The sequence below is a fragment of the Watersipora subatra genome, chromosome 7, assembly GCF_963576615.1.
Source record: "Watersipora subatra chromosome 7, tzWatSuba1.1, whole genome shotgun sequence".
NCBI lineage: Eukaryota > Metazoa > Bryozoa > Gymnolaemata > Cheilostomatida > Watersiporidae > Watersipora > Watersipora subatra.
Window position 1 is genome coordinate 65,043,412 of NC_088714.1, and position 16,926 is coordinate 65,060,337.

At 34.9% G+C, this 16,926-nt stretch overlaps 1 protein-coding gene across 2 annotated transcripts in view; it reads left to right on the forward strand.

The window, feature by feature from the left end:
• The window catches only part of LOC137399227 (MFS-type transporter SLC18B1-like), a 49,981-nt gene extending 39,849 nt beyond the window's left edge, over nucleotides 1–10,132 (forward strand). Inside the window, exons 6-11 of one of the 2 annotated variants that reach the window (XM_068085238.1) lie at nucleotides 412–554; nucleotides 717–812; nucleotides 6,215–6,324; nucleotides 7,373–7,468; nucleotides 8,820–8,991; nucleotides 9,769–10,132. In XM_068085238.1, coding sequence (XP_067941339.1) covers nucleotides 412–554; nucleotides 717–812; nucleotides 6,215–6,324; nucleotides 7,373–7,468; nucleotides 8,820–8,991; nucleotides 9,769–9,996 — 845 coding nt within the window. In that variant the 3' untranslated portion in view covers nucleotides 9,997–10,132. The remainder of the gene's footprint in view (nucleotides 1–411; nucleotides 555–716; nucleotides 813–6,214; nucleotides 6,325–7,372; nucleotides 7,469–8,819; nucleotides 8,992–9,768) is intronic. The other variant, XM_068085241.1, reaches the window with a different exon arrangement.
• Nucleotides 10,133–16,926: the final 6,794 nt, after the last annotated feature.

Below are 16,926 nucleotides of genomic sequence, written 5' to 3' on the forward strand. Positions count from 1 at the left end.
AATAGCTCTCCACTCACAAAGATAGTGTAAAATATCACGTAACGGAAGTGTGAAAAATTGAAGTACCATGACACTAAAAGTTTACAATAATATCTAGTTCTATGCAGTGTCAGGGTTTGAAATTGCAAGACACTCTGAACCTGCTACAATGTCTAATATTTTATTACTGGCATCTATAAGCTGTAATAACAGTTTTCAACAGGTAGTGACAGATGCTAACACACACTAACAGATAAGAGCAGATACATAAGCTAATGACAAGTATGAACAAGTGCTAACACATACTAATATTGCTAAAAGGAAAAAGCAGTTACTACTAACTTATTAAGTAACAATAATCACTGACAAACAATAGCAGGTACTAACAAAGTATTTTAGGTAAGATTCCACACACCCCAATTTTTATTTCAGTGGAGGAAGAAAGAAAATCTCACCGAGGTTTTTTTCAACTATTGGCCATACCAGGATGTGTGCTTTTGTGTTTCTCTTGCATCTTGGTGAGAATGCAGTCGACATGTCGCACCATTGGTCTTACAGAACTGTACATAGAAGTGGTATGTATTCCACTACATGTTAAAACGTACTTAGCTATTTATTCCACTGTATTAAAGTCTCTGTACAAAGATTTACAAAATACAAAAGTAAAAAAGTGCTTTACTACTGACCTACTAAATCTGTATATTTTGATAAAGATGTACATATCTTTATTTTTTCAGCTCAGAAGTAATCCAGCTGTACTTGGACTCCTTTATGTTATCTGGTCAGCCTTTTACATCAGTTCTTGTGCCGTAGCTACAAGGTTATTGAATAAGGTAAGATCTGTACCTTCCGTAAGGAGTGAAACATGTAGAGTAACAGTTTGTATTCCAACAATTACACATCTAGCTGATAATTTTTTCTCATAGAGAGAAGCCATTCGAAAGGTACCATAAAACCTTTTATTGAACGCCACCTCTATTTGATCACCGCCTCTATTTGATCGCAACTATGAAAGAAGGGTTGAAAAATAGAGCGCCACCCTGTGTTTGAACGCCACCTCCATTTGACCGCCACTTTGACAATCTTTGATCTTTATGAACCCATAATATCAAGGGATCAGTAAAAAGGTGTCCACAAAATTAATGTAATGAATTGTTTACGTCAATAACAATTAATTATCTTGTTGTCCAACTCCTAAGCTTTGCGCTTTTTTTGTTAACTTTGAAATCAACACCATAGAAATAATTAATAGCTGTATCAGACAGATAGTAATTTCTAATTTAACGCAGTTTTGATTCTTCGAAGTACATGTATATAAAAACGGTTTACACTTGCAATGGTAAATAAACGATTAGTTCTAGGCAAAAGGCTACGTTTAGAAAGCAAAACTTTTACGCATCGCACTTGTGCTAAATGCAACGCGCAAAGGTTCTGCCCTGCCAAAAATTGTTTGGCGCTAATATCAATTAGTTCAGCAGTTTAGAAGAAGAGTTAAGGCCTAATGACATTGTGGAAGGTATTGGACACTTGGTAATGGTATGGTATGGTATTGGCCATTCGAGCAAACGATGCAAACATTTTTGTTTCAAAAACATTAATTTTTGTTTCTGCATGTAATATAAGTAGGGTTCATTTATGTCACTTGTTCATGAATATATATCTGCAGAATTGTATAGATTATTATTCTATAAAGTTCTTATAAACTTGCAGATTTATAGCATATTATTTAATAGCGTCATTGCGGTAATCGGACCTTACAATGAATCGACCCTCATAACTCCTTTTCTATTGCACATAAAAAGATAGTGTTGGCTGCAAACTGTAGCAAACATACCAATGAATGCAAAAAGCTTTTATGAAATTTTGGTAAATGTAGATATATGCCTTAAATTGTAGAATAAGATAAAAATTGAAAGCTCCAAAAAATTACAAAGCGGCTCACAAGCTATAATATCATCGCAGGTTAATTACAAACAATCTATATCAACTGTTATATAAACTATATTAAGAACTGAAAACTTTTAAAACATTTTACAACTTAGTTTCATGGTTGTTACCATTCATCAGGTAAAATTAAAATGATCTAAAGCTCATATGACTGTACGTAAAAACACATCGAGTAGCTTAACGGTAAAGGCCAGCTACATATAATACAACAATTTAATTGGTTCATGTCACAGCATTGCAAATTAAGTGCTTATTTGAATGTTTGCACTTTGACACAAGCTCGTTTCTTGAGTTTAAGCTTGCAAGCTCAGGTTTGTATAGAATGAAGTACTTCTCCCAAATACACAAAATACAGCGTTTACTGGTCTCATTGTAACTACTCACTTTTTTCAATACTCTCCACTTGATGTCATACTGGATGGATCGTTCTTTAAGCTGCCATATATAATTACTTAGTTCTGTTGAAGTTTGTTTTGATGGATTGTTGAAGCTGCTACGATGGTTGTAATATCTTTTCTTGAATGAGCCCTCTGTCAAGCCAACATATGTCTGTTTGGTAGCATTATATTCGTTGGTCATAACTGTAGCCTGATAGATGACAGAACTGGACAAACATGCATTTGGCAGTGGACATGTACTTTTATCTCGACAGTTGCACGTTGCTGTTGGCTTTTCGTTTGATAGCTGCGCTTTGTTGTTATTTGTAATAATCTGTCCAATATTCTTCATGCAGCTATAGCTAAGTTTTAAATTGTTTCTATTAAATATCGAATAAAGTTTGTGATCTTTGGGAAATTCTTCACTCATAGCTCTGAAAAAAAGCTTTCCTACATTGGTGGCAACATTTTAAGAGAAAGGGAGGTTATACCAAAGTATATTTCTCCTGCGTTTGTTTCTGGTGTTATGCGATGTTGTATTCTCACTAAATGTCAGTTTATGATGGTATCCACTTCTATTAAGGGCTTCTTGGTGTTCTTTCGTATTTTGTCTAAATATATCTTGATTTGATGATATTGCGGAGAGGCGCAGGTTGACTGATGCTGGAATGTCTTTGATGATGGAAGGTGGATGGTTAGATCTTGTGTGCACGTATCTAGGCATATTATTGAGCTTGCTGAAGGGTCTATATAATTCATTCTGTAGATCTAACGATATATCCAAAAAGTCAATGGTGCTTTTATTTGCATCTACAGATATTTTCAGCCCATATCAATGGAATAATGTGCACAGATTTTTCTTTGCTATTGGAGCTATTCTTAGCTTGTGTTAAAGTGCAAACATTCAAATAAGCACTTAATTTGCAATGCTGTGACATGAACCAATTAAATTGTTCTATTATATGTAGCTGGCCTTTATCGTTAAGCTACTCGATGTGTTTTACGTACAGTCATATGAGCTTCAGATCATTTTAATTTTACCTGATGAATGGTAACAACCATGAAACTTTAAGTTGTAAAATGTTTTAAAAGTTTTCAGCTCTTAATATAGTTTATATAAATGCTCTATTTTAATATTGAGCACTCTCTTCTAGTGAACTGCAACCTTCTTTTTCATCAGTCTATCAACTGTTATGTTATTTATCAGTTTCTCAATGCATATTTATTAAGAGATATTTGACAAGTTGGAGGTAAATTAGCAGACTTTTTGCATCCAAAAGGTTTAATGTCGCTCCACCGGAAGAAGAGGGCAAAATATAGGCGACATCTGCGTCGCCTGCAAAAGGGCTAAATTTATCTTCCCAAAATTCTGACGAGCCATTTGAAAAATACAATGCTAATCTTTATTTGAACACCATCTTCAATTGACCGCCACTATTATAGAGAAAGGGTGGAAAAATAGAGTGCCATGGCGTTCAATTGGAGGTTTTACAGTATATGATATCGTATATACAATGGCATACACATTACGAGCTTTAGATTATTGACTATAGATTAGACTATAAGCTATAGATTATAGACAATAGACTATAGATATAGCTAAATACTGCAGATTATAGACTCTAGATTTTAAATTAAAAACTATATAGACTGCAGTTGACAAACTATAAACCTCAAACTGTAAAAGTTAAAACTGTAAGCTATCTGCTGCAGTCTGTAATCTATTGACTATCAACTAATGGCTAGAATGATGGATTATAGATTTTAGACTATGGGCTATAAATATTTTAATTGACAAGCCGAGTACTGAAAGTGCCTCAGTCACACATAATAGCATAGGAGCAAACCAGCAATTATAATTTACTTCAATCATTAAAATCAGCGCGATTAATATTTTCGTGAAAATGACATCAGTGTATGTTTGTGCTGGTTTCAGAAGTATACAAACTTTTGAACAAATTTCTTTATTCGTAAGTGAAAAATATTCAAGTTTTTTACCGTTGCACTTTTAGCCGCAAAAGTGGACTTAGGTATTTTCAGCACAACAGCATTAATGGATTTAGTCACCTTTACCTCAAAATACTGATTTTGTCTCGGGTTCTGAAATTATTATATAACATTATCTTCCTAACTGCTGTTAGTTTACTGGTACACTTCCCTTTACATCAGTGGAAATCATGTGCTGATTCTGCTGGTTGAATTTCCTTTCCATTGTAACACACATGGGTTTTACCTATGAAAATAGGACATCAATATGGTCAACACAAACTGAATGGTTCACATTCATGCTGCGATGAGTGAGTCAAGAAGAGGCGGAAAGAAAGGCAAAACAACAACACACTGTTATGTTCCTGTATGAATAATAACACAAGATGTGGTTTATTCAATCTCATAGTATGTATTGCCTTAACATGTAGAGACAACAAGAAAAGTATAACAGTAATAAATGTTACCTGTATGAATAATAAGACAAGATGTGGTTTATTCACTCTCGTAGTATGTATTGCACTGTTGCCTTCCAGAGCCTAGTTTATATAACCATTAGCTATGGCTATTTAATAAATAGCTAAACAAAAGCATAACTTGTATTAAAGTATTTAGCTATAGTAGAATAGATAGCACAAAGTTAGCTTGATTTAAGCTTTATGATGGCAATCTAACAACACATTGCATTGTTTTCTACTTTAAGAAAACATTTGGGAAGTCCAAAAGCATGACTACTCTCACAAAGGGTCAGTCACTTCAAATCATCACAGCTGTGAGCCAGTACACGTAAACCTATACTGTAACTGCTCTCATAAGACAAAACACACTCTCTCAAAACAATTATGTAACTCACCGCTTTATGAATGTAACTAAACATCAATATCTGCAACTAGACCAAACTAAAACTTCCATAAACTCACCCTTCACTTTGTTAGTTTTGATTGGGTTTCTCTTCCAATCACCGAGAGTTCTTCTTATTTTTGGAATACTAATTTCATGGTTGTGAGCAGCATTCTCTACTTTGTTCACCTCTCGATTATCAGTTATGATTGTTCCAATGATCACGTTTCAAAATTGAATGATTTCATTGGCTCTAAAGGGTTAAGGTGAGATTGTTGCATGAAAGTCAAGGACTTGGCTACTTTTATCGCATAAAATAAGACAACTTCCATTTTAATGAGCCTGTCCAATAAAATTTAGGAACTTCTAAGACGAAAAATCAATGCAGTCACATTGTACCAAGGTAACATAGTTCCTTATCCTATGTCAAGCTCTAATTTTTTTATAACGTGACTAAGGCACTTTTAGCACTAGGCCCTTCAATTAGGACTGCAAATAGTTAGCTATAGACTCAACTATCACACACAAAAAAAAACTATAGCTTTGTAGAATACTCATGTTAGACTATAGATGATAGACTAGCGACATGAGACGGGAGGTTGAAGACTGTAAACTATGGACTATAGACTGTAAAGTATGGACTAGAGACTGTAAACTATGGACTATAGGCTGTAAACTGTAGACTATAGGCTGTAAACTATGTACTATAGACTGTAAGCAATAGAGAATAGACTGTAAACTATGAACTAGAGACTGTAAACTGTAAACGGGAAACTATATAGACTGCTGACAACACACGAAGCATTACGGATGCCACATTGCAAAACTGGATGATGAACACTGGATGACAAATGGCCCATTTGCCAATTCACTGTAATTACTTAACTCTTTTTTTGTTTATTTTCTGAAAACTTTATCGCTGTACTTAACAATAATTTAAATCACTGCAGCAAATATAGGTAATGTGTATGACAACGTGAGAACATTGCAGGAGTTAAAAAATTCCTTAAACATGTTATAACAAGAAATTGTGCATTTTGTTTTTGCACAACTCTTCCTATAAATACTAATGGTTTGTTATACAGTTTCCACAAAGTAACTACCTTGCTTTGGTCACTAGTTGGATTTGGTCCGGTGTCACAATTCTACTAATTTGTCCTTCACCTCTGTTGGACTTCATCTTTCATGGCAAAAAGTAAGTAAACACTAAATTTTGTTAAACCATCTCAAGATTGACTTTTAAAAATTTTGCCGAACAGGCGGGCTGGCATGGAAATTTTTTTAGATTTTTTATACCGTAAAACCTCTAATTGAACTCCATGGAAATCTATTGTTTAACCCTTTCTCTATAGTAATTGGATTAGTAATTAGTAAGTGATCAATTGGAGGTGGCGATCAAATAGAAGCTGGCGTAGTATTTTTCAAATGGTTGGTTGGTTTCAAATAGTTTACGAAAATAAATTTAGCCCTTTTACGGGCGGAGCGAATGTCTCCTATCTTGTGCTCTCTTTTTTCCTGTGAAATGATATTAAACCTTTTAGGATGCAATAAATCTGCTAACTCAACTCCAACTTGTCAAAGATCTTTCAATCTCAACTCGTCGATATCTATTGCTTGAAATTATCCTGCGATGATATGATAGCCTGTGTCCTGCTTTGCAATTTGTTGGAATTTTTATTTTATCATAAATTTGAAGACATCCTTTTATTTTATGTCTAAATTTAAGTAAATGTAAACCGTTTTTATATACTGCACCTCGGAGTATCAAGACCGCGTTAAACAAGGAACTACTATTAGCTTGAGACGGTTATTAATTATTTCTATGGCAGTGCTTTCCAAGTTGCAACAAAAAAACGAAAAGCTTTGGAGTTAGTCAACGAGAGAATTTATTGTTATTGATTTGATGTAAACGATTCATTATTTATATGATTTTGTGGACACTTTTCTACTGAACATTTGATATTATGAGTTCGTCATGATCAAAGATTGTCAAAGTGGCGGTCAAATGGAAGTGACATTTAATTATAGGGTGGTAAATAAAGTTTCAACCATATACATAATTATATGGTTGAAACTCTATGTTTCAACCATTCTCTCACAGTGAGGATCTAATAGCAGTGGTGTTCAAATAGAGCTGGCATTCAATTAGAGGTTTTACTGTAATTATTTTTTACTCTCTGTACATGTAGCTATTGTAAATTTCAATGTATCTGTTTCCTGTATTCTTATCTCTATTGTTGCAGGTACTTCTGGCTCACCACTATTGATGTAGCATTTGTCTACATCCCTTGTTCTATTCTCTACATAACACCTTTCCAAGCAGCTTTAAATCTTGCTGAGTAAGTATTATCTACCTATGTTATTGTCAACTTTTGGCAGAGTAAAGATATACAGTATTTTCAATAGTTACTAACAAAACCAGTTACGTGATTGGCTGCTAATTTTGGTCAATATATTGCAGTAGTTAGAAAGATATACTTTTATATAGTGTTGCAGCCGTTGTAGATAGAGGTCATCGCAGATTTCAAATCAGTCACAAATACCATTGCCAAACTGTTTATACTAAGTGAATGCTCATGGGTTGCACAGGTAATAAACATTTTTTGCACAAAAAACTTTATTGTAAAGCAACATAGGCGACATTTACCATTCTAACTTTTAAATGAATGTGGTTATTTAGTTCTATGTAGTGTGTTTATTTCTCTGTACTGTGTTTATTTCTGTGTACTTTTTAATTCTGCGTAAAATGCTGTACTGGCTGCAGTGTCTACTACAGCTCTGTACTGATTGTCTTGTTGGCCCTGTAAGTTTAAGCATTCTTTTCCTGTATTGGCCCAGTTGTTTCTTCTAGTATGGCTTCGTGCATGACACTAGCCAAAGTGTCAAGCGTGAATCCATAAATAATTTCCAGGTGTAACAAACATGTGCAAAATTTGTTTCATATTGAACAGTGTAGCGTATTGGATCAATGCCTGTTAGCAAAACGGGATGTTACGAGTTCAAATTTAGTGCGCAGCTAATTTTTCATTCCTAAACCTTTATTGCTATAACTGAACACCCAAACAGAATGCAGGCAAACACACATTTATATAGATAGATCTCCTTTTATTAGTATGAATTGTTATCAGTGTACATTTACAGCAATAAAACGATTTCTGCATAGCCACAATGTTACCAGTCATTATAAGTATGAGTATAGATATAGATATAAGACTATTTAGTGGTATAATGGTAACACAATAGGGTAGATCAATGTATGCTCTTGATGTTTATCGCTGTTCTGATGCCTGACACATCGGCTTATCTACTCTACAGTGTATGTTGATTGCGATCACCTTTTACGTAAAGCTGAGCAAGAGATAACTAACTAAATGGAACTGTGTATTATTTGTGGAACTAAATGTATTGTTGATAATTATACAAGTATAGCTGGTGACCTTTTATTCAAGGTTTACCATTTAATATACAAACACTTGACTATTCACTTATTTTTATTTGTTCCAATGTTCATCCAATAACAAGGCTTTGGTTTTCAAGATATCCTACCTTAGATGTCATAATTAACTATAATCAAATACCTCGCTCATGGCATTCATATGTAATCAAAGCACAGTTAAATTTTACATATTTTCCGAATTTTTAGTAAGTAGTATACAATAAACTCGGATATATTTTTACTATATATTTCAGAATAAATGGATATAAAAGAGACAGTTTGCACACCTATGGAATGATAACAGGTCTTTTGAATGGTGCAATGTCGCTTGGTTCTACAGTTGGTCCAGTTATATCAGGAGCTATCATCGATGCTCAGGGCTTTGGATGGACCACAACTTATTTAGCATTCGCCAACTTTATATTGGTTAGTCGTTTATATCTCTACAGCTAGTTCTATCAACAGAATTAGCACTCTTCAATTAACATTCTGAAAAAGAAATCTAACAAATCATTTTGTTTTTCACATACTCAGCCATGTTTGTTTTTGTTCTTATGGCTTTACTTTTCATAAGTTGAGTTTGCAACTCATTCAGAATTCTCTCCTCAGACTGTGTTATTCCTTCAAGCTGTCACATTGTATTATCTTGTATAGCAGTTTTCATCCCCTAACTAGCCAGTAGTCTCTGTCTCTGACTAGCTTTCTAAGAGTATGTAACACATGTTACATACTGCTGTAACTTTAGAGAGACACCTACTCTAAATTCATATGCGGCATTTTCAAGAAGAAACTAATGCACATAAATTTAGAGTAAATATCTAAATTCATGTGCATCATCTATGAATGTCTATTCTACAGCCAGTATCAAGGTTGAAAGTCATTTTAAACTTGTAAAACTTGGAGATAAAAGGCTAGATAGTTTGTATCTTACAATAACATGTTTATAACATTCTGACTAGTCAAACAAATATGTATATATTATTTTAAGTTATAAGTTGTTATAAGTTTTATAAAAAGAATTACAACAGCCCATACTAGATGAACTGATTGTTTTTAGTTTACCATTACAATAGTTAATGATGCTGATTTTTCAATCGCCTAATTAACATATACCAGTATTTTATTGGTCTCTCACGATGTTCTTTATTCTGCATATGAACAAATATTAGTGAAGAAGTTTGTTTGCAACTTTTTGGTTTGCAGGCACTTTTAATTGGATGCTACTCTTTTTATATGAGAGTCACGGGTCAGCCAACAGAAGTAGTAGAGTCTCAAGATAATGAAGAAGCCACAGAAGAAGATGTGTACAATACAGAGAAAGTAGATAATGTGAGAGAAGTTAATGAGAAGATAATAAAGAAATACTTGAAACCTGAAGACTTGACTAAAGTTTATCTTCAACAACCAGCCTCAGACTCTAGTACTAAATGATGTAGGGTTGACTTGAAGGATTTGAGTTTGTAGTGTTTTACAAATATAAAAATCAGAGATATCTCACTCTTCTATGAATTTATTCTATGTAGTTATCATTATGTTCTATTAAGAAATAAACTTCAATTGCGGTCTCTTCGGCAGAGTTTGAGTTAAATACTTCTTTTGGTTACTTTTTTAGGCAATCTTTATATCTAAGCATGCGTTTACATCGTAGACCATCCAAATGTGTAAGGTGAAATAACATTACATTGTCAACCAGATAAATCGGATCTTGTAATATGCTACAATGGCTGTGATTGGCTGCTGCATGGCTATAAGAGCTACCGTACTAAACCACAAATGTTTTAAGAGATCTATCAGACATCTTCAAAAGTAGGCCACCATTACTTCAATTACGTTTATAATATTTAAAATTAGAACTTAGCAAAAGTCTATCACAATATTTTAGTTCCTACCTCTTCAAATTGAATACTTGAGTTTAAATTATATGTAAAACTTATAGTAGATGATATGAATGTGTTATCAGATGAAGATACAGCGTTTCATCTCATTACATTCCCTAGCTTATTTTGGTTCATCCATGCACAAACCACATGTGCTCTTTTAGCATGTGCAGTAGATGTATTTGCTGTTGGTAACATTTATACGTATATGCTAGTAGTAACTAAGCTAGTAGTAACTGTTGAGTTGTGATGCAAGTTTTATCACTTTGTCTAGCTGCAGTATTAGTATTGCTACATTACGCTTAGTATTAGTGTAAGTATTGTTACTTTATGTCTAGTTGTAGGGTAAGTATTATTACTCTGTGTCTAGTTGTAGTGTAAGTATTGTTATTCTACGCCAAATTGCAGTGTAGGTTTTGTGATTCTGTCTACACACCAACTTAGTGCTTGTCGTTGAGCATGCTAAGTAAAAAAAAATGGTTGATAGACGTTCATAGTTTTAGTGTCGTGTATGTCTGATAAAAATTAACTTTTTTCCGGCAAGCAATCTTTGCAAAACAAATATATCATGGAAATATTTAATGAGTGCCATGAATGTTGAGATTTTGTTTCTGTGTATCAAAATTAGTAGGCAGAATGGTAGTACATAATACATTATATTATAGGCTACCTACCGTATATTATTATATTTTATTATATTATAATATGATGTATTGCATCATGCTGTATTATGTTGCTGCTAATTACTCTATAGTAATATATTATGTCGTGTCATTTTATATTATGATGTCGTAAAATAAAAGGTTGTGGCAAAATAAAAATGTTGACTTGAAAACATTAAAACAACAGTAAATATAGACTTATATAACATATTGGAAGACTTACTATATCTACCGATATGAAAGCATTGATTTACCAATCTACATGTATGCTAGATGAATGAGATAATAAAGATGTGAAAGAAAAATTTCTTTTCAAGAGAAGCAAACTGTTTCAAGAGAAGTAACTCCTTAAGGAGTTACTTCTGTGCTGTAAAAGTTCTGCGGATAGTCAAAAGCATGAAGCCTGAGAGGTTTTCCACTGATTTGTCTGTCCATGTATATTGCTCTGGGAACATGTACACTCTCGCTGTATAGTTCTGGCTTGTGATTCTTTCTTTTGTAAATTAACACTGTTATGGTGACAAAGATTCCAGCCAAAATAAGGAATAAGACAGCACCTATCACTCCAAACATCCAGTCTCCACACACTTTTCCTTCTACAGCGGTAGCATGGCAACACGTGAACAATAATTACAACTAAAAAGTCACTCTCTAAAAGTTCAACAGCGTGAGAGTAAAGGAACAATACAGGGAGCCCTGTTGAGTAATTCAGAGACAGCATTTGAAACTTCATCCTGTATCTTAATAAAAAGAAAACTGTTTACTTGTCTGACATAATTTATTAAGGCATTTGCAATAGCCAGTATCCAAATACCTTGTATGCAGCCTTCAAATGAAATGCTTTCTTGCTACAAACAGAATGAGACAGATATTTTACCTGCGCAAATACATTCCGGTTCATCTTCAGCTTTTTCAAAGCACTGCTGTCCACCAGAACACAGTTTGTTGCTGCAGGACATAGCACAGACTCTACCATGCTCCCCTTCTTTAGGAGACAGATCAACTGGATATTCTGCACGATTCAAAAGAGATGATAACTCTTTTATATACTTCAGATAATTTTAAGATAGTAGACATCTTTACAAATAGAGGATTTGTTTTCAGTAATGTTATTTTCTAATAGTTTATCCATTGTAGCAGCCACTCACTTGTATTGCAGGTGCAGTTGTAAGACCTGGCCATATGGGAGCAGACTGCATTTGGACTACAATCATTTAGTGAGCTGTCCTTACACTTGTCGTGGCCACACAAGGTCTCATCTACAAGATAATTTATATACTGGCATGTACGCAACAGCTTTTCATTGCGAAAGACTTTCAGCTTTCAGTGAAACGCCACTTCATTGGCTAAGTGGTCATGGGACTAGGCCTTGATTACAGTTCTATTGTTAAATGTTGCTGGCACTTAGGCAAGGCTTCGCTAACAATGTTTGGAATACTAGCTTTTTGTTTCAGGAAAACAATTTAGAGCATGGTTTTGTGTCACGGATACATTGCAGAGCTTAGTCGATGCTGTGGGGGGAAGTTTATATTAGCGATTTGAATCATTTCAGTATTTACGTGTAGATCTCCTTGTGTTTGGGACGAGTGAGAGTTCAAAAAACAACTAGCACTGAGACTATTCATCACGCTCATAGAGAAACAAGGATCAAAGTGAATTGTTAATGTACGTCGGTTGAGAAACCTACAGATCATCTTTTCATATGCCGATAATCCGAGGATGCAAAATAAGCCAACATTGCGGGAATTTTGAAATTGTTTTGTATATCATTTATATGTCTGTTATTGGAAGATAATGACTATGGTAGTTATTTAACTATCAGATATATAGATATAGATACTGGTGTAGCTCTAAAGGTTTAGATGCTAGTGTAGCTCTAAAGATATAAATACTAGTGTAGCTCTAAAGATATAGATACTAGTGTAGCTCTAAATATATAGATGCTAGTGTAGCTCTATAGATATAAATACTAGTGTAGCTTTAAAGATATAGATACTAGTGTAGCTCTATAGATATAGATACTAGTGTAGCTCTAAAGATATAGATACTAGTGTAGCTTTAAAGATATAGATACTAGTGTAGCTCTAAAGATATAGATACTAGTGTAGCTCTATAGATATAGATACTAGTGTAGCTCTATAGATATAGATACTAGTGTAGCTCTAAAGATATAGATACTAGTGTAGCTCTATAGATATAGATACTAGTGTAGCTCTAAAGATATAGATACTAGTGTAGCTCTAAAAATATAGATACTAGTGTAGCTCTATAGATATAGATACTAGCGTAGCTCTAAAGATATAGATACTAGTGTAGCTCTATAGATATAGATACTACTGTAGCTCTAAAGATATAGATACTAGTGTTGCTCTATAGATATAGATACTAGTGTAGCTCTAAAGATATAGATACTAGTGTTGCTCTAAAGGTATAGATACTAGTATAGCTCTAAATATATAGATACTAGTGTAGCTCTAAAGATACAGATACTAGTGTAGCTCTATAGATATAGGCACTAGTGTAGCTCTATAGATATAGATACTGGTGTAGCTCTAAAGATACAGATACTAGTGTAGTTCTAAAGATATAGTTACTAGTGTAGCTCTAAAGATATAGATACTAGTGTAGCTCTAAATTTATAGATACTAGTGTAGCTCAATTATAATAGATATAGACACTAGTAAAGCTCTAAAGATATAGATGCTAGTGTAGCTTTAAAGATATAGGTACTAGTGTAGCTCTAAAGATATATAGATACTAGCACAGTTTTAAGTATATAGATACTAGTGTAGCTTTAAAGATATAAATACTAGTGCAGCTCTAAAGGCATATATACTAGCGTAGCCCTTTTGAATAAATATCTAAGAGTGTATTTCTCTCTTGCTTGTTAAAGACTTTTTATAACAGTCCATAGCAGTTTGGCGTGGTAATATCAGCACAACAAGCAATAGCAGCTGATTTTACCATTTTTGAACACCCATGTAGATAGCTTACCTAGGCATATGCACGTAGGCTCAGAGTTTGCCTTCGGAAAACACCGCTCTCCTTGTCTAGGACAGACAACTCCATCGCATGATTTGGCGCACACAAGACCAGGCATGATTGATGAAGGTGACAAATCGATAGGATAGTCTATAAAAGATTGGCGGCCGATGTAGGACAGTATAGATTAAGGTGAAAGACAATCGATGAACAATGGTTAGTTTGATTATGCGTGCTTACCTTGTGTACAAGTACAGTTGTATCCACCAATAGTATTAGTACATTCTGCATTTGGGCTGCACAGGTTGTCACCCTCACACTCATCAATGTCATAAGCTATAGGTTCCTCAAGTAGCTCTACAACCAGAAACCAATTTCAAACCCACATTTTGTTGTGACATCATTGATTTTGGTTTGTGTGTACCTTTAATAAAAATAGCAAAAGCAGCCTATAAGAAGTCATTAATTTGGTCACTTCATCATTTATGATTTGAAAGGTTTTAGTCGTAATTGAAGTTACTGTCTAGCAAGTTAAACAGTACTCAAGTTATGTGATCTGTCTAACCTTTTTCAGTATTCACTTTGCTGCTACAATGGCTTGGCCCTCTTTGAGCAGCTGAAAACTGCATGACCATGTCAAGCCAATTTTCTTTGTTTAAAGTGTGCACACTTGCTTGACACTAAGACTACCTTGCATGCACAACAGCACACCACACACAGAGCACACTACACCATCACAACACACTGGGCACCCACTTACACTTTCATTTGCACTTGCACCCTCACCGGTATACGCCATCTACTTACACACAAATTACACACAAACTACAACACATATTTGCTTTGCTCTGACCTTTAGCACATTTATACATTGCTGACAGATACTTTCTTTTGAAGCCATTAGCTTTAGAGATATGCCAAGTTTAATCAAGCAATGGCTTCTTTCTTTATCATAAGCTCTAGCTAACTGACACTCCATAAGTCTACTACCCTAGGACACTTATATTTTGCTAGCATTTAGTTTCGTGAGTATCATACAGAGTAAATTTTTGCTGCAACTTAATTTCGCAGTTCTGATGAGTGCAAAAATACAGTGATGTGAAAATAAATGCAGTGGAACAAACAATTCGATTCTTCAGGTTCGGTTCACCGGTAAGAAAATTCTTTTTCAATTTGGGACTAGTTTGTAATTGTGAACCGCAGGTAGAATTGTGTGGCCGAGATCGATAATGCAATTTGATCGCTTGCCGCCATTTGTTTCTTGGACTATCAATGAACAAAGCTATTTAATTCCGCATTTTCGCTCGTTCGTTATGATAGTTTAGTTTCGCTCATGAAATTGTCGCGAGAGGATGACTCCGCGATAACGCGAAAGTTAGATGAGGCGAATACATAAGTGTCCTAGGGTAGATTGTCAAGCACTAACTAACAGGTGTTCTGCCTACCTATCTCTGAGCTGTTGATCCTAGCGATTTGTGCCAAAAACTCATCTGCGCTTAAAGGTGCTAGGTCCTGCGGGTCAGTCGGATCATGTCTCACTGATATGGCTGTGTTTATGACAATGCTTCCGCATGACACTTCAAATTCAGCGCAGTTCTCTACATTTCCTACATTGCTCATGATGGCAGTGCAAATACGCACCTGCAATTCCCAAGTAAGTTTTGTTTGCCATTCTTTATTCTGTTTAGAAATTCACTAGGTTTGAGCTGAGGAAGTTGTTAATCATTACAAATCTGCATGTATAATAAAGGGATGTTTCCATTTAGCATGCTACCATGCTTTAGATTATAAGATTACCTGGTAAATATTAGTGAAGATTAGGAAGCAATTGAAGCTTTGGTTACAAAGTTGTATGTTTTATGATAGAACAAACTATTTTGAATGGAATCTTAACTAGCATTTTACAGTAACTGTAGTAACAGACTTACATGTAGCAAAACATGTTGTTCACTATGAGGGTCCTGCAGAGCTGGATCAGAGCAGTTAAATAGGTTGGCATCAAAGTTTATCCGTAGAATCACACCAAATGTTAGTAGTATGTTTATTGGATGTGAGCCATTTTGACTTGCAGTTGCAGTTGATGTAGAAAGCGAGTTATTGAAAGTTGATGTTGGTTCATGCATTGTAGTAGTGGTTGTTGGTTTAGTTGTAGTGGTTGTTATTTCAGGTGTTGGAGTTGTGGTAGGTTCAGGTGTTGTTGTAGAGGTTGTTGGTTCCGGTGTTGTTGTAGAGGTTGTTAGTTCAGGTGTTGTTGTAGAAGTGGTTGGTTCTCGTGTGGTAGTAGTGGTTGTATGTTCTCGTGTTGAAGCAGAAGTTGTTGGTTCAGGTGTTGTTGTAGTTGTGGGTGGTTCAGGTGTTGTTTTAGAGGTTGTTGGTTCAGGTGTTGTTGTAGAAGTTGTTGGTTCCGGTGTTGTTGTAGAAGTTGTTGGTTCCGGTGTTGTTGTAGAGGTTGTTGGTTCAGGTGTTGTTGTAGAGGTTGTTGGCTCTGGTATTGATGTAGAGGTTGTTGGTTCAGGTGTTGTTGTAGAAGTTGTTGGTTCCGGTGTTGTTGTAAAGGTTGTTGGCTCTGGTAGTGATGTAGAGGTTGTTGGTTCAGGTGTTGTTGTAGAGGTTGTTGGTTCAGGTGTTGTTGTAGAAGTTGTTGGTTCCAGTGTTGTTGTAGAGGTTGTTGGTTCAGGTTTTGTTGTAGAGTTTGTTGGCTCAGGTGTTGTTGTAGAGGTTGTTGGTTCAAGTGTTGTTGTAGAAGTTGTTGGTTCCAGTGTTGTTGTAGGGGTTGTTGGTTCTGGTATTGTTGTAGAGGTTGTTGGCTCAGGTGTTGTTGTAGAGGTTGTTGGTTCAGG